General features: G+C 38.4%; 1 protein-coding gene across 1 annotated transcript in view; it reads left to right on the forward strand.

Moving 5' to 3' along the window:
• Nucleotides 1-24,032, forward strand: part of SYNE2 (spectrin repeat containing nuclear envelope protein 2) — a 235,057-nt gene that overhangs the window by 175,074 nt on the left and 35,951 nt on the right. Inside the window, exons 86-97 of the mRNA XM_081049461.1 lie at nt 2,303-2,473; nt 2,957-3,087; nt 4,196-4,400; nt 5,504-5,683; nt 6,456-6,584; nt 7,865-8,019; nt 8,131-8,275; nt 9,200-9,294; nt 10,533-10,767; nt 14,899-15,093; nt 17,475-17,600; nt 23,585-23,740. Of these exons, the coding sequence (XP_080905587.1) occupies nt 2,303-2,473; nt 2,957-3,087; nt 4,196-4,400; nt 5,504-5,683; nt 6,456-6,584; nt 7,865-8,019; nt 8,131-8,275; nt 9,200-9,294; nt 10,533-10,767; nt 14,899-15,093; nt 17,475-17,600; nt 23,585-23,740 (1,923 nt within the window). The remainder of the gene's footprint in view (nt 1-2,302; nt 2,474-2,956; nt 3,088-4,195; nt 4,401-5,503; nt 5,684-6,455; nt 6,585-7,864; nt 8,020-8,130; nt 8,276-9,199; nt 9,295-10,532; nt 10,768-14,898; nt 15,094-17,474; nt 17,601-23,584; nt 23,741-24,032) is intronic.

Below are 24,032 nucleotides of genomic sequence, written 5' to 3' on the forward strand. Positions count from 1 at the left end.
GGGTAGCACACTTACCCTCTCTAAGCCTCAGTTTCTGAGTCTGTAAAATGAGGGTGATAATACCTACTCTGTTATTGCTACCTTTGTAGCAATGCCTGTGTGGCACTCAGTGAATCCTGCCCTACTGGCTGATTCCATTTCTAACATTTTAAAAATGTTCCTTCTTTCTAGTGTAGTGAATTTTGTTTAGTGGTTTTCTTATCCTTTCCCTCAAACCACAGGTGCTGTTTCTTCTCTATGAAGCTGTAATATTCTAAAGCGTTTACCCTTGACATCCCCAGAAATGACGCCAACTTTATATGCGGAAACCAGGCAGGCCATATGTATGCCAGAATCATCCCTGCCACTCAGATAGGTCCCAGCTTCGGAGGGGTATATCTATCAAGGAGTTCCTGCCTCCCTTTTTGCTTCCTATCTTGTTCTTTCTTAATGACGCTGGTTCTTTTTCTGAGCCATCTAGCCCTCACAAACACATTTGGCCCTCTTGATTGCCAATGTGAGACTACATTTTAGCATGCCACATGGTTCTTCATCTGTCCCTGTTTGTGGCAGGGGTTGAGGAACCCCCGTCCCCGTGAATGTGCAGTGGCTCCTGTAATTGTTAAGCAGAGAACAGAGGGCCTGAATGCAGGCGTGGGACTGTATCCAAAACTTGGCAACGCACTGCAGATAAAGATGTCCAGTCAGGCCACCATAGACAGCACTCTTTATTTCTACTCTGATCCTTATTTTAAATTGATACATAATTTACACCGTAAAACTCACCCTTTCAAATATACAATGCAGTGGTTTTTCGTATATTCACAGAGATTTGCAACCACCACTACTATCTAATTCTAGAACATTTTGTTATCTCAAAAAGAAACGCCCGTACGCATTAGTAGTCAACTCCCCATTCTTCCTTTACCCTAGTCTCTGGAAACCACTAATCTACTTTCTCTCTCTTTGAATTTGCCTGTTTTGGACATTTCATATTAATGGAATCATACCATAGTCTTTTCTATCTGTCTTCTTAGCATGTTTCAAGATCATTAATATTATAGGCTATATCAACACTACATTTCTTTTCGTGGATGAATAATATTTTATTGTTTGGATATACTCCTTTTAGTTTATCCATTGATGGATATTTGGGTTGTTTCCACTTTTAGGCTATTTTGAATTATGCTGCTGTGAACATTTGTGTATACGTTTTTATGTGAAGATACGATTTCAGTTCTTGTAGCTATATAACTAAGAGTGGAATTGTCCAGTCCTATAGTCACTATAACTTTTTGAAGAACTGCCAAACTGTTTTCCACAGCAGCTGTACCATCTTATGTTCCCACCAGCAATGTATGAGGGTTTCAATTTTTCTATGTTCTTGCCAACACTCGTTATTGTCCAAATTTGATTACAGCCATCCTAGTAGATGTGAAGTGTTCTCCCATTATGGTTTTGATTTACATTTCTCTAATGACTTGGTGTTGAGCATCTTTTCATGTTCTTATTGACTATTTGTATATTATTTAAAGTGATTCAAATCCTCTTCCCATTTTTTCAGTTTGGTTATTTATCTTTTTATTGTTGAGCTATAAGTGTTCTTTGAATAATATATATAAAAGTGTGTATTTATACTCGATTGTATCGAGATCATTAAAATGATCATTCAACCTCTATCCTTTAATGATTGTCAACACATGTGAATGATTAAAATATGCCCACCATTGCATTTCCTCTACTTAGCACTCGCCTATTACTTTGGCCAAGCATGTTCCCCTCCAATTTTTGCATGCTTTCCAGTACTAATCAGACGTAAGTGCCAGGTAATACAGGTAACATTTTAACATTTCTAATGCTTTATAGTTTTCAGAGCATTTTCACAGACACTATTTTATTTTTTCATTTATTGTCTCCGTCTTGTGGATGAGAAAACAGACTCAAGAGTTAAACTTGCCCGAGGTCAGAAAGAAAACAGCGTGTCAATGAAGTGTGCATTCGCAGATTCTGATTCCTCACCCGTATTCTTTCTCGGGGCTGTCCCTCCTACACTGAACTCTCTTCTTGCTGATACTCAGCGCTCTTTTCCACTCAACCAGTCTAAAACTTAGCCTTTACTGATAGTTTTTATTCATTGACCTGCCCTTTCCACTGTCAGTCACTGAAGCTCCTCCAATACCCTCAAATTGGTAAATTAGATAAATTAGATACAGTGGTAGCCTAAATTAGATACAATGGTAGAGTCTTTGGACAGAAAAAAAAAAAGTCACAAGAGAGCCTCCTCTCAGTGATTTTTCTAAGGATGTTTCCACGTTTCGTGTAGGTCAATGAGCTCAAAACCTCCATGCAGTCCATGTTACAGGAGTGGAAGATTTATGATAAACTCTATGATGACGTCACTACGATGACAGTTCGGTTCCAGTACTGCCTGGAACACAGCAAACCTGTGGTTTTATCACTGGAGGCCTTGAGATGCCAGGTGCAGAACCTTCAGGTAAATCAACCCGATCTGGGCACAGCGCACTGTCAACCGGAAATCCCCAGGGGAAGCAGCCACAGTAAGGGACACAGTGGCTTTGTGCTCTTGACAGAGAAGCACATAGCAGCATGTTAAACAGCAGCAAAAGTATAACTGGAAGTTCCAGAATGAATCACATGAGCCAAGTGAATGAAACTTGTTAAAAGTTTACATTACAAAGTTTAATCTTTCTTCATTTTTAATGTTCCTTTTATTTCACAATTTAAACATTTTTGGATTTTGGTGGAGTTTTTTAAAGTATACTTCTTTAAGTTCTAGTTTCAAATGAACGAATGCCTTGTCAGTTGATTTCTTCTTTATATTTCTAATAATTTATCCCAGTCCTATCAAGGTTTCAGTGTTGTTTTTTTATGAAATACAGCAAGCGTTGAAAAACTGCTGCCTTCTTTTTAAGTAGCCAGGCCATTTGAAACTAACATGCCTAATCTGTTCTCTTAGGCTCTACAAGACGAAGCTGAGAGCAGTGAAGGGATTTGGCAGAAACTCCAGGAGTTGATTGGAAAACTCAAAGATCACTGTCCCTCAGTGGCTGAAGTAGTCAAAGAAAAGTGCCAAGATACTCACACAAGGTATGCATTAAGATCCAATTTGAATAATAGATCAGATATCTGAATGACATGTAGTAAATGAGGTGTCGTGGGCCTTGGAAAGTCTTATCTTCTTAATCATCTGAGATGACTGGTTTCGGACTATTCTGGTCTCTCAGGTTCGAAGATTCTAGTTCATGGATGATTTGATGTTATAAAAGCTGTTACCTGCCTTGTACAAGTGTTTGGTACAATCAGTCTAGAAATGCCCTAATTATAGCCCCAGAGTAGCCATTTTCAGGGGACAGAGACTAAATGCCCAGTGTGATCCTCAGGACACCAAATCACAGGCAGAAACACACTAACAGGTGGGTCAGAGAGGCAATCTATTTCTCTGGAAACATTATAAGATGGAAGATGGGATGTCAGAATACCTCACAGGGCGGTGATTTGTTTGATGAAGTGCTTGAGGTAGAAAGCTCCTTCTAAGGAGTGTGGCCCTAATTAATTGCAAGGCTTTTCATTTTGCTGAATGGGATATGAAAGTGGGCTGAAAGTTGATGTAGTGATGGGAAAGAAAGGCAAGAAATTGCAGTCTGCATATGGAATAAAAAACATTTCCTTTATTTCCACTTTTATATTAGGAACAAAGGAGTTTGTAATTGGAAAATAAATTTGACATAAACACAATTTAAATTGGCCTATTTAAAGACCCCTCTATAAAATACGAGGCCCTCACCTGTGGAGAAGTTTCATCAGGCATACAGCCCAGTACTTTCTCCAACTTGACCTAAGATACTCATAATACATTGTATTATGAATACAATACATTGTATTAATGAATGTATGAATACAATACATTGTATTAATGAACACAATGTGTATTCATAATACAATGTGTATTCATAATACAATGCATATTTCTTGCCAATCACAAATTTTGTAATTTTTGCTGAGAATTGTAAAGTTAATTAAATATCCCGATTTGGACTTATGTTTATATAAGGGTGGTGCCATTAATAAAAGGCACTTAATAGTGTCCTCTTAACAATCCATCTGCTACTACCTTTCTGGTAGAGTGTGTGCATTGAGTTTTTGTTGCAAGGGAAAGGATGGGATGGGGGACCTGTTGTTTATGTTGCCCTGACAGGTGGACCCAGGCAAACCAAGACATTGCAGACGAGCTACAGAAGGCCCAGGTTCTGCTGCAGCTCTGGACAGCCTACACCAGTGCTTACGCTGAAGGTGAAGCAAGGCTGGAGCAGCAGGAAGCAAAGTACCGACAGCTCGCAAACATCAACATGTCTGGAAACAACCTGCAAGAGATCCTGACCCCGGCCCTGCAGGACATAAAGGTGGATACAAAACCCACTGGAAAAACCGAGGGCCGAGACAGCCTGACCGTCAGGGCCATGACCCCGGGACTAGACAGACCACTGGGATAGAGAATTAGGTCAGGGCAGGTGTCTGGGCAGGCTGCGTAGGACACAGGCTATGTGGGCTTGGGAGGGCCGGGCATCAGGTAGCCAGGTCAGGGGCACCTGACACCACCTCGTTGCATGTCTCCCCTTTCACTCTCGCAGGTAAAACTGTGAAGCAAAAGTCTCATACAGAATCTCACATAAAAGCAAACGGGTCTCAACTGAGTGGGATCATCTAAGAATAATAGATGTTGAATTTCTTGCTTTAGAAATAATCATGGATTTGTCTCCATGTTAATATGGCTTTTCTGTGAGTTTTTTATAGTGAGTTTTAGACTGTATTTAAGAGCTGTATAATTTCCTCTGGTTTTATCCTAGTATGTTAATGAAGGCCCAGAAAGTGACTACTTTCAAGTTTTAAACTCGGTGACCAGCTGTATTTTGTATCTTCTGATACTCCAGGACAAATCAAAAAGTATTAACCAATTTAATGGGAGAGACAAAAATCCAATAGATATGATACGTATTTCTGATTACCTTCTACTTGATCTGTAGTTTAAAAAAAAAAAATTCACACACACAGTGTTTCCAGAGTAGCCTTAAAATCAGCTTCATTGATGAGATTCTACCATCTCTGCAAATGAATCTATTTATGTCACAGAGTCTCAGGCAGAGGACAAGGCTGCATTGATTCTTAAATCGACTTGCAAGCAGATTCCTAAAGACATTGATGATTAGAAATACAAAACACAGGACTCTACCCAAACGATCTCTAGTTTCTATAAACTACAAGCCCCAATTCTGTTGGTCAGTGGGCAGTTGTATCTCCCAAATGACAGATTGTAGAATAGCACCAGTGATGGGCATCATACAAGGAAAGCTTAGCTTTTTCAGCTCTTTAAAATAAGCAATAACAAAAAGCCATGTCCACAATTTCGGGGTAGAAATTCTCCTCGATGCTGATGGAGCCCTAGGGGGTGGGGGTTCATGTTGTGAAAGCAGGAGGGAATGTTTTGCGATCACTTTTTCTTTTCCAGGAGCTTCAGCATGAAGTGCAGAAGACAAAAGAAGCCTTTCTCCAAAATTCCACTCTCCTGGATCGATTCCCACAACCTACAGAGTCTGACACCCATGTGCTCCTCTCTGGTCAACTACACTCGCTCCAGAGGGCTTCTTACTTGGAAAAGATGCTGCTTGTGAAAGCAAATGAATTTGAGGTTCATCTTATTTTTCCATTCAAGTTGTCGTCTTGGAGATTTGTCCAGTATCATCAATTCCTTATATCTTATGAAGTAATAGGACATAAGGAATGTATAAAATATATAAGGAATATAGTATATATAATGCAAGTTATTAGTGCTTCGTGGACTGTCCCTTAGGGCAACTACACAATAAAGCTGCCCTGAACATATCTGCCATTTGATACCATGATTTAATCATGTGATTCTTTAATTACATGGACAATGGGCGTATCTTAAGCAAACATTTCTTCTTGATTAAACATGTTAATGTAAGAAGTGATATATTTTGTACACTGTTTAGATCTCACAATTATTTGGATCTCCAACTGGGGTAATAGAATTGGTTGCTTAAAGCATGCCATTTGTTATATTAGTTAGTCACTTTTAGAAAAGCCTTCGTGCATGCACTGTCAAAAAGCTGCATAGAAGGCCATGGAACTCCATTATCAGATCTCAATACCAGCAGGAAAAGATGATTTCACTAGCAGCACTGAGGGAGCAGAGTACTCACTAACCCTCCCCTGTGTGGCTCACGCGCAGGTGAGCCATTCATCCCTGAAGGCTCACTACTTTGCTAAAGGCACAGAGTGAAAATAGGGAGTCTTCTCAATATTCAAGATAGTAATGAGCTGCTGGGGGTTGAAAACAACTTGAACTTCTGTCAGTTCCCAAGGCTCTGTGTGTCTGTGTGTGTGTGTGTGTGTGTGTGTGTGAAAATTGTTCCTGATGAAAATTTCTCTGGTTCTAGTTTGTTCTATCACAGTTCAAGGATTTCGGGGGCCAGTTGGAATCCTTAAAAGGTCTCATTCTACATGAAGAAGAGAATTTGGATAAACTCTACCAGCAAGAAAACGAAGAAAATCCTGACTCATACCTGGTATTACCAATATTTGTTGTTTCTAAGGGCATAGACTCACCATAGGATAAAAAATAAGCCAATTTTGCATTATAGAATCTGTAGCTTAACTCTTAAGAACAGTAATTTATATATCATTCATTCTTGCCCTATTTTCCCTAAAGTCTAGAAAAGTATGACGACATATTACTATTTTAGTAATATGCCGCAGTAATTTTAGTAGATTTTTAACTCTTAATGTCTTTACTAATTAGCTTCAGTCAACTAGAATAATCTAGGAATTGGTTGGCCATTGTGATTAATTAAATTTTTCTTGTTAGTTGAAGTAAAATACCCTATTAAATTAATTGTCTGTTTTTCCCTTCTTTATTAGCTTAGTAAGTTTAGTGTAGTTACCATAAATGCATGGGAGATTTAAAGAATTCTGGGTCCTGCATACTCCTAAGGACCAATACTGATAACCTACATCAGGAGTCAGGAACCTATGGCACCCTGTCCAAATCCAGTCCGCCACCTGTTTTTGTAAATAAAGTGTCATTGGCACACAGTCAGCCCCTTCCAATTACGCATTGTTTATTGGAGTTTTCGTGCTACCAGGGCAGAGGTGAATAATTGCGACAGAGATCCTATGACCCATAAAAGGCTAAAATATTTATGATCTAGCCCATTACAGAAAAAGTTTACTGAGTCTGGTCTAGACTATCTCAGCAGGGTTCTGTGCAGATTGTGAAGGATGTTTGCTTCACATAGTGTTGACCTACAGGCTGTCCCTGGGATATCATTTTATAAATAAAGTTTTGATAAGTTTGCTTATGTTCTACCAAAATACAGTTGTTCTAAGTACCATGCTTTGTTAGCGTTATTTTAAAGATTAAATTTCCGTTTGATTTGTAGGTAAACTGCATGATCTGTTGAAGGTAAAGTTTTTGACAGACCAAATGAGGCTTGAAGATCCAGAATGGATCTTTAAAACACACACACACACACACACACACACACACACACAAAAACGTTATCTTCCTCACAGTCAAAATCTGAGATCACTTTCTGTTTCCTGGGCTGTTTAGGTTCTGGCCATGTGCGCAACTTGTTGTTTTAGAAAAGCCTCAGGATTGAGAGACCTGGGTTCAGGTCCACTTCTAACACTAACAAGTTACTAGACTGTGGGCGAGTCGTTTACCTATTTTGGCCCCAGTTTTCCCTCATCTTTGAGATAAGGATGGTCTATAAGATCTCTGAGACCTTTTCATCATGTGGATATCTTAATCGTATCCAAAAATCTGGATTTATTTTTTTAATAGAATCACGTGCTGGCACTGACAGCCCTGTCACCTGATGTTGAACATCTGAATGAAGTAAGCCTCAAGCTCCCCCTTAGTGACGTAGCTGTAAAGACACTGCAAAACTTGAACCGGCAGTGGATTCGGGCCACAGCAACAGCACTGGAACGCTGCAGGTCAGAACAGCCCATCTCTACTGTTCTGTTTGGGTTAAGGTAAAATAAACGGCTTGAGCTGTCATGTCATTGTTATATGGCACCATTTTATTTGTTTTTAAACCTTTATAGTGAGCTTCAGGGAATTGGATTAAATGAAAAGTTTATTTACTGCTGTGAAAAGTGGGTCCAACTTTTGGAAAAGATAGAAGAGATGCTCAAGGGGAATATTGCTGACAGCCTTCCAGCTCTCCGGGAACAGCAGAAAACATATGAGGTAAACCTGTGCTCTCTACCACCCTTGCACCCCTCACCCTGGGGTAGGAGTCAGAAAGACAGATTTACATAAAATATAGAGAGTACCTATCAATGTTTGTCTTTAAGCAAATTCTGTTGTCAGTTGACCATGTGTAAAATTCTCACGTTTCTATATTTTGTTTTATTGCTCTATTTTATTAATCACAGAACTCCTAGATTTTCTGTAGTAGGTGGAAGCTTCTAGCACAACCTTTCTTCCTCAGAATGCAAACATTATACCACTTTACCAAGAGCTTGTTAAAGTACTTCAGCTCATCTTTGCATTTTCACTAATTCTGTAAAATATTAAAGAACCTGTATAATTATAATTGCAGCTTTAATAATTTCACAGAGGAGTTTCCCCGCACTCGTACTGATGCATATTTGGAAATACTTTTGGTGGTTATAGGCAGATCCTTCATTTCAATAGTGCGCATGATTAGTTCACTGTAACTTTTTAATGTAACTGATTTAAGTCTGCATTGTGGCATTAACATCATCCAATGAAATGAAATTCGTTCCCCAAAAAGCTGAGTGACCTTGATACATTACTGAATTTCATTATACCTTAGCTTCCTCCTCTTTAAATGGGTAAAATAATAGTACTTAAGTCTGAAGTTTGACGAATGAGTGAAATGATGCATGTTTTACGTGGTGCCTCAAAAATAGTAAATGCCCAATAAACAGGCATTAGTTACAGTTATTATTGTATCTTTTTGCTGCTATGATTATATTTATAGGTCATGTTGAAATGACGGTTGAGCATTTTTTTGCAGTTAGGCTCAGATGATTTGAAAATTAATCATCTTGGGTATCCCTTGTAAGTTTAGATTTTAATAGGAAATATAAGCTCAATTCATAAAATGAATTCTATAAGCTACTTTATATTTTAACTCATATACAGATGTTAGGAGCTGAAGTTTCTATAAACCAGACAACTGCTGATTCCTATGTCACCCAGTGCTTACAACTCTTGGACACAATAGAAATAGAGAAGAGGTAAGCTGTCTGGGGTCTGTGGGAGTGTGGGGATGGTGGCGTTTTGGACAGCCCTTCCACCACGTGAGTCTTGACCATGTCAGTGCCCTCAGCCATGTCAGTTGACAGACCATCACAGAGCCAGTCTTTTGACTGGATATTAGGATGGAGTCTTGCTATGTGAACATAAAAACAGTGGTGGCACTCTTCCTTATGGTGGGTGGGTGGGGATAGCAGACCAGACACTTCGGAAATACATACTAGCCGAGTACAGATGACTAAGTTTCTACCCTAAAGGATTCTTCTGTAGTATGTTTCCCTCTCTATCTTCAGCCTCATGATGTTTTGCTATTTAAAAAATAATTCTGAAAGCGCTGCTGTACCTACAAGTAGCTATGTCATAGTTGTGAAAGAAGGGATTTCTCTCTATGCTGTGGACATGGGCTTGGGGTCACTGGGCAGTGCCAGTCAGACTGAGCAGAACCCCTTAGTGCAGCCTGGTGACAATAACTGAGCCTGCTTACACAACTGGTACCCATGGCAACAGAGCTGGAAAGTGGCCTGGCCTCTTAAATACTTCTCCAAATGTCCTGATAGGTATGGTGTTTCCTCTTTATCACCACACATATGCTTCTGAATCTTCTTTCAGCGTATCTAAGAAATATAAAGCCCATTTCTAACTGGCTCTGAAGTAATAAATTCAAGACAATTCCAGGAAGATGAGCTAATTTTGATTTGATCAGTACAGCAAAGCATGACTTTTCCCACAATGAATAAAAGGCCTCATTTGTCATGTGAAGGGTGTCATTTATCTGGAAAAGAATTCGTTCAGTAGTTGCAGAAAGTATATTTTTATTGATGAAATTACATAAAGTACAACCCTCAAAGTATTGGTAACATTACAAGATATCTACCTGTTCATTTGTTCCCCACTTATCCAGTATGTAGTTTTTCATACAGCATAGTGGATATTAAAATAGCTGCAATTTGTTTAAGAGAATGGTTGTCATGCATGCTAGCAAAATACCACATCATATGCAAATATCTTCTGCTAAAAGCTTTTCCCAACCCACATGCTGCCCCTGTTCCAGCTCCAAGTTTCCCATCATATTTAAGTTGAATGGTGCTAAGATTTTAAGGTGTTTTTTTTTCATGTAAATTGCACATATCAATAGCAAATCTGAGTTTCTATTATGCTGTGATAGTTATTTATTCTACATGTTCATGTCAGGATTCTCTAACCATCTGTTTTATCCAAGACCGGAATTTGTTTCAAAGTTCACTGAGCTGAAGGACCAGTGGCAGAGTGCCGCCTGGGGAGTTCAGCAGAGGAAGAGTGAGGCCAATGGGCTGGTGAGGCAGTGGCAGTACTTTACCACCTCCGAGGAAGCCTTGCTCCGCTTCCTTACCGACACCAAGCACCTGTTGTCTGCATTGAAGAGCCAGAATTGCTATAGCCTCTACCAAGCTAGAAGTCTGATCCATGAGCTGCAGGTAATGCATGCAGGGTGGCAGTGTGAGAGTGACAGGGTGGTCATTACTTGGAGCGTTCCTTCACCTCAGGTTTTATGTTTTCCATGATATCCTGGTTCAAGTGTGCTCTCTGCAATGGGGAAGCCATCTGCGTAGGATCACCACAACCCTACCCACCTGATCCCTACCTAGCCTTGTAGGGTCAGAAACCCAGTCTTATCCATTCACCCAGAAAGAGTGAGGCTCTCTTGGGCTGTGGGGGTAGGGATGGAATAGAGAGGTGGGTGGGTAGAGTGGGGAAAGTTTTGGGTGACATTCACACCACCCAAGCTTTTAAGGTACTGAGTAATATTTAAATTGACCACCAGTGTAGTTTACAGTGGGACTCTGCTTACTCTTGAAGGGAAAATTCATTTTGGCAACAAAGTTTTCTATCAGAAAGGTGCTTAATGAGCATAGGACTAGAATCATTAGTTGGCAATTCCCAGGGCATGTTCCATTGTGCTATAGAACCACTCTCTAGAGGTACAGCTAAACGAAACACCGCCCTTCTGGAATCCTGTGCTTTCCTCATTCATTTATCTAGTTGTCAAACATTAACTGCCTGCTCTGTGCTAGTCACTATTCTAAGTACAAGGAGTATGGTATAGACTAAGAGAAACCCCCACCCCATTCTCATGGGGACAACCAGACAAATTAATAAAGGAGAAATACTAATTTTTCCCGTCAAGATGGCAGAGAAGGTAACCACTGTGCTTGCTTCCTATAATGACCACCTCAGAATTACAACTAAACTACAAAACAACTATTATTAAGAATCGCCTGAAGTCTAGCTTAACAGAAGTTCTATAACTAAGGACATATGGAAGAAGCCACATTGAGACTGGTAGGCAAGGTGGAGATGTGGAAGAGGCTGGTCCCAAACCCCAAAAAAGCAGCATCTGGCCTCAGCATGACCCATACTTCTTGCTAAGCAGCCCCAAGCCTGGCACTAGCAGCAGCTGTCCTCAGTTGTCAACTTGGCTTCTGTTCTCAGCTTAGCCTCTCCCAGGCACCTGCAAGCCCAACACAAGTGGCAACCATCTGCAGATCGCTTTGTAACTCATACCAAGTTGCCCCGGGCAGGGCACAGGCAGCAGCTGACCACGGCCTGCAAGAGAGCCCTTCCTAAGAGGCCCCAGAACCAACACACCAGGTGGCCTGCTTCAGACCACACCAGAGCACATCATAATTAAAATGCCAAAGGTTAAAGACAAAGAGAGAATCTTAAAAGCAGTAAGAGAAAAGCAGGTAGTTACCTATAAGGGAGCTCCCATAAGACTGTCAGCTGATTTCTCAACAGAAACTTTGCAGGCAAGAAGGGATTGGCAGGAAATATTCAAAGTGATGAAAAGCAAGGACCTACAATCAAGATTACTCTACCCAGCAAGGCTATCATTTAGAATCGAAGGACAGATAAAGAGCTTTCCAGACAAGAAAAAGCTAAAGGAGTTCATCAACACCAAACCAGTATTACAAGGAATGTCAAAGGGACTTCTTTAAGAAGAAGAAATATATATATATATATATATATATATATATATATATATATATATATATATATATATATATATATATATATATATATAAATAATAAAATGGTAATAACTACATACCATGTTTCCCCAAAAATAAGACCCAGCTGGACAATCAGCTCTAATGCGTCTTTTGGAGCAAAAATTAATATAAGACTCTGTCTTATTTTACTATAATATAAGACTGGGTATAATATAATGTAATGTAATATATAATATAATATAATATACCCGGTCTTATTTTACTATAAGACAGGGTCTTATATTAATTTTTGCTCTGAAAGATACATTAGAGCTGATTGTCTGGCTAGGTCTTATTTTCGGGGAAACACGGTACCTATCAACAATTACTTTAAATGTAAATTGATTAAATGCTCTAATCAAAAGACATAGGCTGGCTGAATAGATAAGAAAACAAGAGCCTTACATATGCTGCCTATGAGAGTCTCACTTCAGATCGAAAGACACACAGACTGAAAAGGAAGGAAAAAAATACTTCATGAAAATGGAAATGAAAAAAAACAGCCGGGGTAGCAATACTTAAACACCAGACAAAATAGACTTTAAAATAAAGGTAAAGAAGGATCCAGTAATCCCACTTCTGGGTATTTATTTGAAGAAACTGAAAACACTACTTCAAAGGGACATGTACATCCATATGTTCATTGCAGATTATTTACAATGGCCAAGATATGGAGGCAGCCTGGGTGTCCATCAATAAATTAGTGCATAAAGAAGAGGTGGTACATATAGACAGTGGACTATTACTCAGCCATAAAAAAGAATGAAATCTTGCCATCTGCAACAACATGGATGGTCCTAGAGCGTATTATCCTGAGTGGAGTAAGTCAGAGAAAGACATGCCACATGATTTCACTTACATGTGAAATCTAAAAAATAAAATAAACAAACAAAACAGAAATAAATTCATAGATACAGAGGACATTTTGATGGTTGCCAGATTTGGGGTGGGTTGGGTGTATGGTGAAAAAGGTGAAGGGATTAAGACAAATTGGTAGTTACAAAATAGTCATGAGGATGTAAAGTATAGCATAAGGAATATAATCAATAATGTGGTAATAACTTTATGGTGTCAGATGGGTACTAGATTTATCGGGGTGATTATTTCATAAGTTATATAAGTGTCTAATCACTATGTTTTATACATGAAACCAATATAATATTTTACATCAACTGTAAATGAAAAATAAATTATTTTTTAAAATACTAATTTAATTGATGGGGCAATCAGACAAATTAATAAACAAACGAGAAAATACCGGATTGCAATAAGGCATATGTAGATAATTAAAACAGGGCCAGTAACGGAGGGGCTGGATGACTACTTTAGACTACATGATCTCTGGGAATGTGATGTTTAAACTGAAACCTGAATGATGAGAAGGAACTAGCCATGCAAAGATCTGGGGAAAGAGCCTTTCAGAGGGAATGGCTTTTCCAAAATCCCCAAAATGTGAGCAAGCTTATCAAAGAGGAACAGAAAGAAGGCTAGTAGGACTAGAGTGTAGCCAGTGAGGCCGCAGTGATAATAAATGAACTTGAGAGGCAGGGAGCGAGGAACATTTTGTAGCCGAGATGTGGTAGCTGGTGGATTGCAGTCTCTATGTAATAGGAGACCTTTGAACAGTTTCAGTTGGCAGAGTGGGCAGCATGACTCTATTTGTATTTTTTTAAAAGTTTTCTGGCTTCTCTGAGCAGAATGGATTGTAGAGGAGCCAAAGGAGAGCAGGAATTCCTAGTGTATTACTTATCTATTCCTTTATAACAACCATCGTTGGTTATTGTCTCTCATAGTTCTGCGGTTGACAGGGTTCGGCTAGATGGTTTTTGCTTAATGTCTCAGGGAGTTTCAGCCAGATGGTGGCTGGGGCTGGACTCATCTGAAGGCTCGCTCTCATGTCTGGCGTCTACGCTGGAAAGACTCAGCTAGGAACTGGAACAGCTGGGGCTCCTCGGGCATCATTCCCCGTGGTCATTCCACATGGAGGTTTCTGGTAGCCAGACTTCTTATATGGCAGCTCATGGCTTCAAAGGCACATGTTCCAAGAAAAAGAGATCCAGGGAAAAGCTGTACTGCTGTTTAGACCTAGCCTTGGAAGTCATGTATGTCATTTCCACCTTCTATTAATCAGGGCCATTGCATGTCCCCTTGAATCAAGAGGAGGAGACAGGCACCACCACTTGATGGGGAATGAAAAGATTCTGGAAGAGCATGTGGGACTGGGAATATTGCTGTGGCCATTTTGTGAAAAATACCATCTGCCAAAACCAACTAGGTTATTCAATAGCCTTGGACAATTATGATGGATAAGACAAGGGTGATCACGGGGAAGATAAAGAAGGATATGTTTGTAGGTAGCATGTACAGGACGCTAGTGGTTTGGATGTAGTAGGTAAATAAAAATATAAATCAAGATGACTATAGGTGTCTGGCTTGAGCATCTTGGCGAATAGTGTGCTGTTGACCAAATCAGGGAAGACCAGAGCAGGAGCAGATCTTTTGCAAAGTTTGAAATGGCTTAAGCACATCACACTTTTTTTTTTTTTTTTTTTTTAGAATAAAGAAATTCATTTTCAGAGATGGCAAACCACCTATGCACTAACCTTGGACGCTGGGGAAAAGTTACAGAACACGGCTAACCTGGAAAATAAAGATTCTATTGACAAGAGAATCAATCAACTTCAGGACAGCTGGAAGGATACAAAGCTCCGAGTGGGAGAGATGACTAAACACTTCCAGAGCATTGTCGAGGTGAATTCACCATTTTCCTTTCCATTTATGATACACGTAGCATATAGAATTTTTGTTGGCTGAGTGACAATGGGAATGATTTTAGGATGATATTGTGAGTTTTCCAAAGGACCTTGAGTCCTCCTAACCCATGAATTATACTAGTTACTTAATATAGAATAATAATAATAGCGTTGAAAAAGCTCAATATGAAGTATATAAATACTTGAGTTTCTATTTTATATTTGCTTTTATGAAAACAGGAAACTTATACAAAGTTAATGTTCCACATATGGTTTGTCCTTGGGTATAGTATCTGAAAATAAACACAGTGATACTTCATCTTTCTGTTATCATCAGAGAAAGCACTTTTCCATATAAGTGAATTTCCCAGATAATTTATATCTTTAAAAACTGAAATGTTTTATTAGGAATCATTATTCAGACAATCATTATTTTGTTATGATATAATACCAAGTTATTCTCAAGGACTCTGAGATGCTTTGAACTTAGCCCTTATACTACTATGCTCTTTGAGATTTTTCTGTGGTTTTAATGGTTTTTCCTCTATTTAATATGAAGCCGTCTAGCTATATAGGATGTCAGAGGGGTTGTAGGTTGGGGGAGGGGGGTTATCACTTTGTGAGGGGTGTAAATGTCTAACTATTACATTGTTTTGTACACTTGAAGCAAAACAAAACAAAATCTGAAGTTCTCTATTCTTTCTGTTTCTCTGAGCATGCCTACTCCTCATAGCCCACTCTCCTCTCTAATCTATTGTGTCTGTGTGTCAAAACCAGATAGCCAAGCCTTTCAGAGATGTTTTTCTGAATAAAGAATAAATATGTGCTGAGGTAGGGCCTGAGCATCTCTCCTGTGAATAAAGTATCTGAATTTTATTTGGTATACAGATTATGTGATATTCATTAACTAGCAAACATTTGTTAAGCACCTGCCGTGTTTGTAAAGCATGATGGTAAATGCAGTTAATGGTTTGGTGGGGGAGATGAGGACTCATCGTTTTGTTTCTCACTCTGCTTTCTTCTTGGTTGTGTTCCAGAGAGTTGATGTTGCTGGACAAGTGGCCTCCCCTTACATGAGGAGCCACCATAGAATGGGGCCTACCCATGTATGTTTGGTTATCAGTTGTACTGAGGAATAGAACAGTGTTTGATTTTATGTTTGTCTACTTTTAGTAGTCTTGGGAGAAGAAACTTATCCTAATGAATCAATTGTAAACACCCTGAACATGAAAATGCAGGCAACTATTTGCTCAGTGATGTAAAAGGTTAAAGGAAAGTAGATGGTGGATAAGAATGGCCCTGGCCAGGGAACCTGTAGTGTTAGTTAGGTCACCCCTTGACTAAGCTGCTTCTAACCTCATATCCTTGGCCATTCAGTTTTCTCTGCACCTCAGTTTTCACATTTGAAATATGATAATAGTGATAATTGCCCTGTCTGTCTCCTAAGGTTATTACAGTTACAATAAGACAGAGAAGCTGAAAATGCTTTCTAAACCGTAAGTGCTTTGAGCAGATGGTGGCTGTCAGAGCAGTGGTGAGAAATGTAGAGTGAGAGAAGCTTGACTGTGACAAGGTCATGAAAGCCAAACTATTTCTAGAAAAGGGAAGAGGGAGAGCAGAGGGATGATATTAGAAAAGAAGATAAGTGGTTGAGTGCTTTTGCTTTATGCTACTATTGTACGTAGCACATGCCCAAGACTGTAAATGCTAAAGATTAATCCTTATAGTAGCCTTTCAAATGTGAACTTTTCCAAAATAAAGAAAGATTCTATAGATCAGAGATATGGGCAGGGAGGAAGACATATAGTTGACCCTTGGAAGGCAGTTATGCTCACCACTATACCACCAATGCCCTACGACAGTTGACCCTTGAACAGCACGGGTTTGAACTGCGCGGGTCCATTTACTATTTTTTTCAATAAATATAGTAGGCCTTCCCCATGCCTGGTTTTTGCATTGGTGGATTCAACCAGCTGAAGATCAAAAACAGTATTTTCGATCCACAGTTGGGAATCTTTGGATGTGGAGGGTCAACTTAAGATATATAGGGATTTTCAACTCCAGAGAGGTTGGTGCCTCTAACCACATCCACCACCATCCTGTGGGATTCCAGGGTAAATGGTATTTTGAAGTCAGAGCCAACCAACCCAATGGTTGAAGTGAGCCACACGTAAAGCTGCAAAGTGGGCATCGACCCATATTGGTGTCCCATCTGCTCTTTTAGACCACAGTTTGTTCACCACAAGGAACTGGGTTTCAGTGTGGTTTACAAAAACACAATTCATTGAGCAAGTACATGGATTAAATGAATTATTCTGGTTCTACGATTCATTCTGAAATAGCAAAGTACTGACCAATTTTAATACTGTTTTCAAATAGACCTGGGACCAGTGTGAAAAGAAAATCAAAGAGTTGAAAAGCAGGCTGCACGTTTTAAAGGCACAAAGTAAAGATCCTCTTCCAGAACTTCATGAGGACCTCCACAAAGAAAAAGAGTTGATTAAGGTATTGAAAGCTGAGATAGTGTTCAAGATAATCACTTAACTGTTTTCTGAGAAGTTGGAGTGATTGTTTGTCTTTCAATCTTTGTGTTAAAACCAAGTTTTCATGTTCAGTTGGAAAACATTTTCCCTATCTTCTATCTAGCAAAGCATCCTGGTCTCTAAAGGAATTAGGATCCATGCTTTTTGAGATCCACGTGTGCAAATGAGAGACTTTTGCCGAAATTCACTACTTAGGATCTCAGGGGTTTTCTCCTGAGTCTTCTTTCTATTTAGTTCTCCTCTGTAATGTAAGATGTATCCTCTGAAATTACATTGAAAGCTGTTCCCTTATCAAATGACCTTGTCTTTGAAATGAGAGTAAAGTATGACTAAAGAATTCATTTTTTTTGGAAGCCAATAGGTTGAGGGTTTTTTTGGTTAATTACAACATTTTTTTATAAAACCTTCCAAATTATATTCTGCCTAATTAATATCACACTAGCAAAAATTCCTGGATATTTTAGGCATTGCTGACAAGGCAAACTTACAGATAGGAATTTGAACCAGTCAAATTCCCAGGTCAGAAGCTTCCTACTTCTCTATTTGCAGGTTTGATGTTTAAAAGACATCAAGGGCCTATTGAAACATTTTTTTAAAAAATGTTCAGTCCTTCCGTTACTTCAGTGATCAAATCGAAAAAAATAGGAAGAATTGAGTAGCCTCATACTTCAAGCTGTGCTAGAAATTAGCGTCCTCTTCCTCGCATCTCTTTTCTTCATGTAAAAATTTCTGGTGTGCAAAATATTTCTAACACAACAAATGAGATGACAAACTGCCATGGAACCAGCACCCAGCTGAAAAATAAAACATTACATACACAGTTAAAGTGCCCTGTACGATTTCCAATGTACTTTACCTCCTTACTATGCATTTCTTTGTCATTTTACTACGTGTATGTAGTTCTCAATGAAATATAGCTTACTTTTGCTTTAAACTTTCTATAAAGAGTACCATATTATATAATAACACATGTAATGCAACTTTTTCCCCTCGTTATGATTTTGAGTCACGTGTGTTGATGATAGCTATAGCTCATTCATCCTCACTGCTCTATTGTATGCAGTCTATCAATGTAAACCAATTTATTCCTTCTCCACTCACTTGGTATTGTCAATTTTTTTAACTTTTGATAGTCTGATAGATGTGAGAAGGTGTCTTTTTGTAGTTTAATGACTAGTAAGGTAAACATACTTTTCACGTTTATTGCCCCTTAAGATTTGCCTTTCTATGAACTACATGTTTATATCCTTTACTCATTTTTCTGTTGGGTTGTTTGTCTTTTTCTTACTGATTAGAAGTAGCTGCTTATTTATTGTAGACACTTCTTGTCTGTTGAGTATAAACATAGCAAATGTCTTCTCCCATCCAAGAGCTCGTTTTTCTACTTTTCTTGGTGTCACTGGCTGAACAAAGGATTTTTTATTATTTTAATATAGATGAATTTTTTTATATCTTTAATATAGATGAATATTGATATCTTCATTTATGATTTGTGTTTTTTACTTCTTTTGCGAAATCTCCATACTAAAGTCACAAAAATATACTCCTACATTTTCTGCTGAAAGTTTCAAGTTTTTTACATTTATATCTTTATTCTTTGAATTGATTTTTTTCATGTCTTGAGATAAAGATCCAGTTTTTTTTTTTATTCATATGGATAATCAGTTGTCCTTATGCCTAGTTATCGAATAGTCCAATGTCAAATATCAAATTTCCACATACACATGATTTGTTTCTTGGTTCTTTTTTCCGTTGGTCTACTTAACTCAGCTTTTATAACAAATCTTCATTTCAGGTGTCATATGTACTCATATTTTGTTCTCCCACATTAGTATGGAGGTCCTTGGCTTGGGTCTTTGATCTTCCACAACTTTTAGAAGCAGTTTGTCAAACTATGAAAAGTCCTGATAAGAGTTTTAATGGAATAGTATGGAATTTATAGCTTAATTTGGTAAAAATTAACATCTTTTGACAATAAGTACTCCTATTCCTGAACATGGAATGTTTCTCCTTTCAGTCATGTTCAATAATGTTTTATAATTTTCTTTATGTAATATTATGCATCTTTTGTTAGATTTATTTCTTGGTAATTTTTGAAGCTATTGAAAATACTGCATTTTTCTAATTATATTTTCTGTTTATCTGTTTTACTGGTGCCTAGAAATGCCACTAATTTTTGTATATTGATACCATATTCAGCCATCTTCCTAAACTCTTTGGTTAATTTCAATAATTTGTATATGCTTTGATGTCTATGTAGAAAAATGACCTTTTTTTTGTTTCTTCCTTTTAAATATTTTTTTTTTCTGTTCTTTCTACACTGGTCAGTACTTCCAGAACAATGCTGAGTAGATTGATGGCTGGCTCCTTCGTGTTATTCCTGATTTTTAAAAGAATGATTCTGACATTTCACCATTAAGTATGTTATTTGCTGGTGATACCTTTATTAGGTTAAGAAGGTTTCTACCTATCCATAATTTTCAAAGTTTTTATCATCTCTACATCTTTAGGTTTAAATCAACACTTCAATAACAAATGAGAGGATGTAGAGTCACTCTCTCAGTTGATTCATAGAGTTTCCGTCCATAAAGTACAGAAACCAGTGCAGAATGCAAACTGTAAACTCATAAGAAGGCATCATTTTTCCCAAGTATCAAACTTCTCAGTTTCCAGTGGGATCCTTTCAGGTTGCATAGCCTTTGCATTCTATCCCTCAGTGGAAAGAATCAGGGAGAAAGGCCAAGCGCATAGATTTCATTCAACCAATGACCATCTTCCAAAAGATCCCCAGTAACCTGAGGCCTGTCAAGGACAGTGCTTATCATCCCTGAGTCACTTAGGGGAGATAAGACGAGCCACTTGACTAATCTAAGCTTTACTTTCCTCTTTGGAAAATTATATTCTAATTATAGCCAAATTGCTGCATGGAATAATTGGGGGGGGGGGCGGGGTATGTGTGTGTGTGTGATTTCTTTATATATTTTAGTTTATGTACTAACTTTCACTATTAGTAAAATTGCTATAGTGACCGCTATAGTGTCTGTATTCATAAAGCTTGTCAAACGATTGAGTCCTTGGGACAGTTTTATTTTTTAAATAAGTAATACCATCACATAGTTCAAAATTGAGAAGGTGGCAAAAGGTATACAGTAGTCCCTCCTTCCCCACTTATTCATGGTTTGGCTTTCCGTGGTTTCAGTTACTAGGGGTCAACTGTGGTTCAAAAATATTAAATGGAAAATTCCAAATATTTTGAAAGACTGTATTCACATAACTTTATTATAGTGTATTATTATAATTGTTTTATTTTATTATTGTTGTTAGTTTTTCACTGTGCCTAATTTATAAATTAAACTTTGTCATATGTGTGTATGCATAGGAAAAACCAGTATACAGAGGGTGCCAAAAAAATGTATACACATTTTAAGAAAAGAAAAAACTGTTAAAATTGTAATAATATATACCGATAACAAAAGATGAATACAAGTCACGTTTGACTTCTGCAATTACAAGAGGTGCTCAAAGTGGTTACCGTCAGCGTCCAGACACTTTTGATTTCAGTGAACTACTGCTTGAGCAACGTTGACCAAAGTGTCTACTTGTGTACTTTTTTTGGCACCCCCGGTGTGTGTGTGTGTGCGCGCGCATTTTTTGGTCCCTTTTTCCCACATGGCAGTGTAGAGAAATGGGACTTGACAGTTCCACTGGTATTGAATCACAGGCAGGGACTTTAATGCTGTCATGCTTTATTAGAGAGTCTAGTCAAGGCTTGTGCAAGGCACCACTTTGTGTACCCAAAAAACCTTAAGTTTTACATCAATAATTGGAATTTTATAAGTATTTTTGCAATATAGACAGTTTAGCTGGTTACATTAAGAAAGGGAAACTTATCTGATGTGTTCTCTTTTGCAATTAGTTTGATAGCAAATCTGGAGTGTTTTAATTTATAGACAGAAGCATGATTTTTGAAGTGGTTGCACAAATAGTGAGCATGAGCTATCATAAACTTCCACATTAGACCTCACTCTATTTATTGTTTGATTCCTTGCATTTTACACTTAATATTTATTTGAAGCTACTAAGTTTGAAGCTACTAAGACAATGCAGATTGTTTTCCTTTCAATCATTCGTATTGATATCTGAGAATTTACTGTACACAAGGCATTGGGGTAGGTGCTGGGCAAGGCATTTGTGAGCAAGGTCGCCACAGAGCCGGCCAGAATGAAGCTGGCAGTTCAGACCCCTGGAGAGACACCTGTGACCCAAAGAGTCCCTCTATGTGCATATGCATGTGTGAGAATAATTGTAAGCATTGTGAGTGTTAGAGGGGAAAAGGACAGGGAACCATGAGAGCATAAAACAGGAGTCTCAACCTCGTCCAATGACTCAGAGAAGCTTTCTCTGAGGAATTAATTACGTTTCTGTCTGAGATCTGAAAGTGTCAGTAGGAATTAACTAAATATATTTCTGGAAGCATCAAGGTGAAGGAGTGGGTAGCACTTCAGACTTGAAATCTAAATTTATACAATAACTAGGAGTTACAACACGTATTAAATTTGCCCCCCAAAAATATGTGAAACTCAACACCAAAAAGTATATGGAGTCATTCCTATGAGGACACATTTTGACAGTATTAGTTAAGAATCATAAAAATGTCCATATTCAAAATTAATTATTCTTTCAGTTGTCAGAGGAAGCCAACCAAATATCCAAAACCAAATTGATTTAAACTTGGCTGCAGATAACTCAAACACGCCTCCCTACTGTGGAGGCATCTAAGCCATTAGCTCTGAGCAGGGAAACAGTGTATGAAGTTCAGTAACAGTTGCCTTCCAGTCTCCTCCAGTGTAAGTCCACTTATGAGGTTGCCCCTGTATGTTATGTAGCTAATGAAGTGTTTCCATTGCAGAATCTGCTTTCATCCACTTTACTAGACTCATGAGGCCAAAACTAGGTCACAAAAACGTAAGGTAATGATCTCTGATAAAGATGTTATTCCTTAATCTCCATGAAACCTTTAAAAAGAATTCTCCAGACCATTTTATTAAATGTAAATTCTTGTTGGCAAGCTATGAAATCTTGCCACTGCAGCTTTTAGAACTCTGAAAACCAATCAGAATTAACACATTTTTATTGTTGTCACCTCAGCCATATTTCTGATGTAAATAAAGCAGTCTCAGATTCCAATAGATTGGAGTGACCGGAGACCCTTCAAATGTGTGAAAGTATGAAGAATTATGATCACCACAAAAATACAGATGATTCTTGAGTGTTCTGGCTGTTTCCTTTTATCTCCCTTGTTGTGAAAGTAATTTTCTTGATTGAGTCTTAGAATTCAGAAAGCTTAAATTTGACAAATACTTCTTTTAAAAAAAATAAATGTTTCCAGGGCTAAGATAAATTTTCTGCTAACTAATCTCTGCCAATTATAAAGGAACAACTTATTTTTTTCCTTCATTTAACTTTCTTTTAGGAAGCCAAAATAATTCCCTTTGAACAGTAGCTGTTGTTTTATGATTGCCACAGTAGCAACAATGCATTTCTTAGGTGTTTTAAAAAATGGGAAATCACACTTTATACAATATTTATGTAAGTTTCAGAATTAAAAGCATGCGCGCGCGCTTGTGTGTGTGTGTGTGTTGCTTTCCTCTAAATAAAGGTAAATACCTACATGACTTTAAAACAGAACTAATTGTATAAAAATCTGAACTGCCTGAGGGAAGGAAAATAAAGGTAGAAAAGTTTTCTTTTGAGAAAAAGGTGGTGGTAAACTGGCCAGTCATAACTGCAGACACTCTCCCTGGACTGTTTCTCATTTGGAAGGTCCCGCCCCCTTTCCTGGCCTCCCCTCCCCCAGAATCCAATCAAAGGATTAGCCTACAGGTTTGGAAACAACAGCAGCTTGAGTTGTGTTTAAAATTTTTTCCCCCTTGTGTTTAAATGCAGGAACTAGAGAAGTCGTTGGCTAACTGGACTCAGAACTTGAAAGAACTTCACATTATGAAGACCGACTTAGCCCAGCACGTTCTTGTGGAGGACGTGGTGGTTTTGAAGGAGCAAATAGAGCATTTGCACAGACAATGGGAGGATCTCTGCTTAAGAGTAAGTCAGTTAACTAAAGGGCACGGCTGTTCTGGAGTTTATTGAAATGTCCCCGAAGGCCAGACAAAGTAGAAAGGAGCTTAATTGCACTGAACCGGAGGCCTCTTTCAGTGGGAGCCCAGGCCGGCTGCTGTCCTTTGGACGGCAGGAACATGGTTTAGCAGGTTTGACCCTTTGTTTCTCCAGCACTCAATGCTGGGACTTCACACATTTTTAATGAGCTTTTAAAAAAATCCTCTGGGAGGTGGGGGGGATGGATTGCAATTATGAGCTGCTGTGTGGGCCCTGCTCT

The sequence above is a fragment of the Rhinolophus hipposideros genome (assembly GCF_964194185.1).
Source record: "Rhinolophus hipposideros genome assembly, chromosome: 5".
Taxonomy (NCBI): domain Eukaryota; kingdom Metazoa; phylum Chordata; class Mammalia; order Chiroptera; family Rhinolophidae; genus Rhinolophus; species Rhinolophus hipposideros.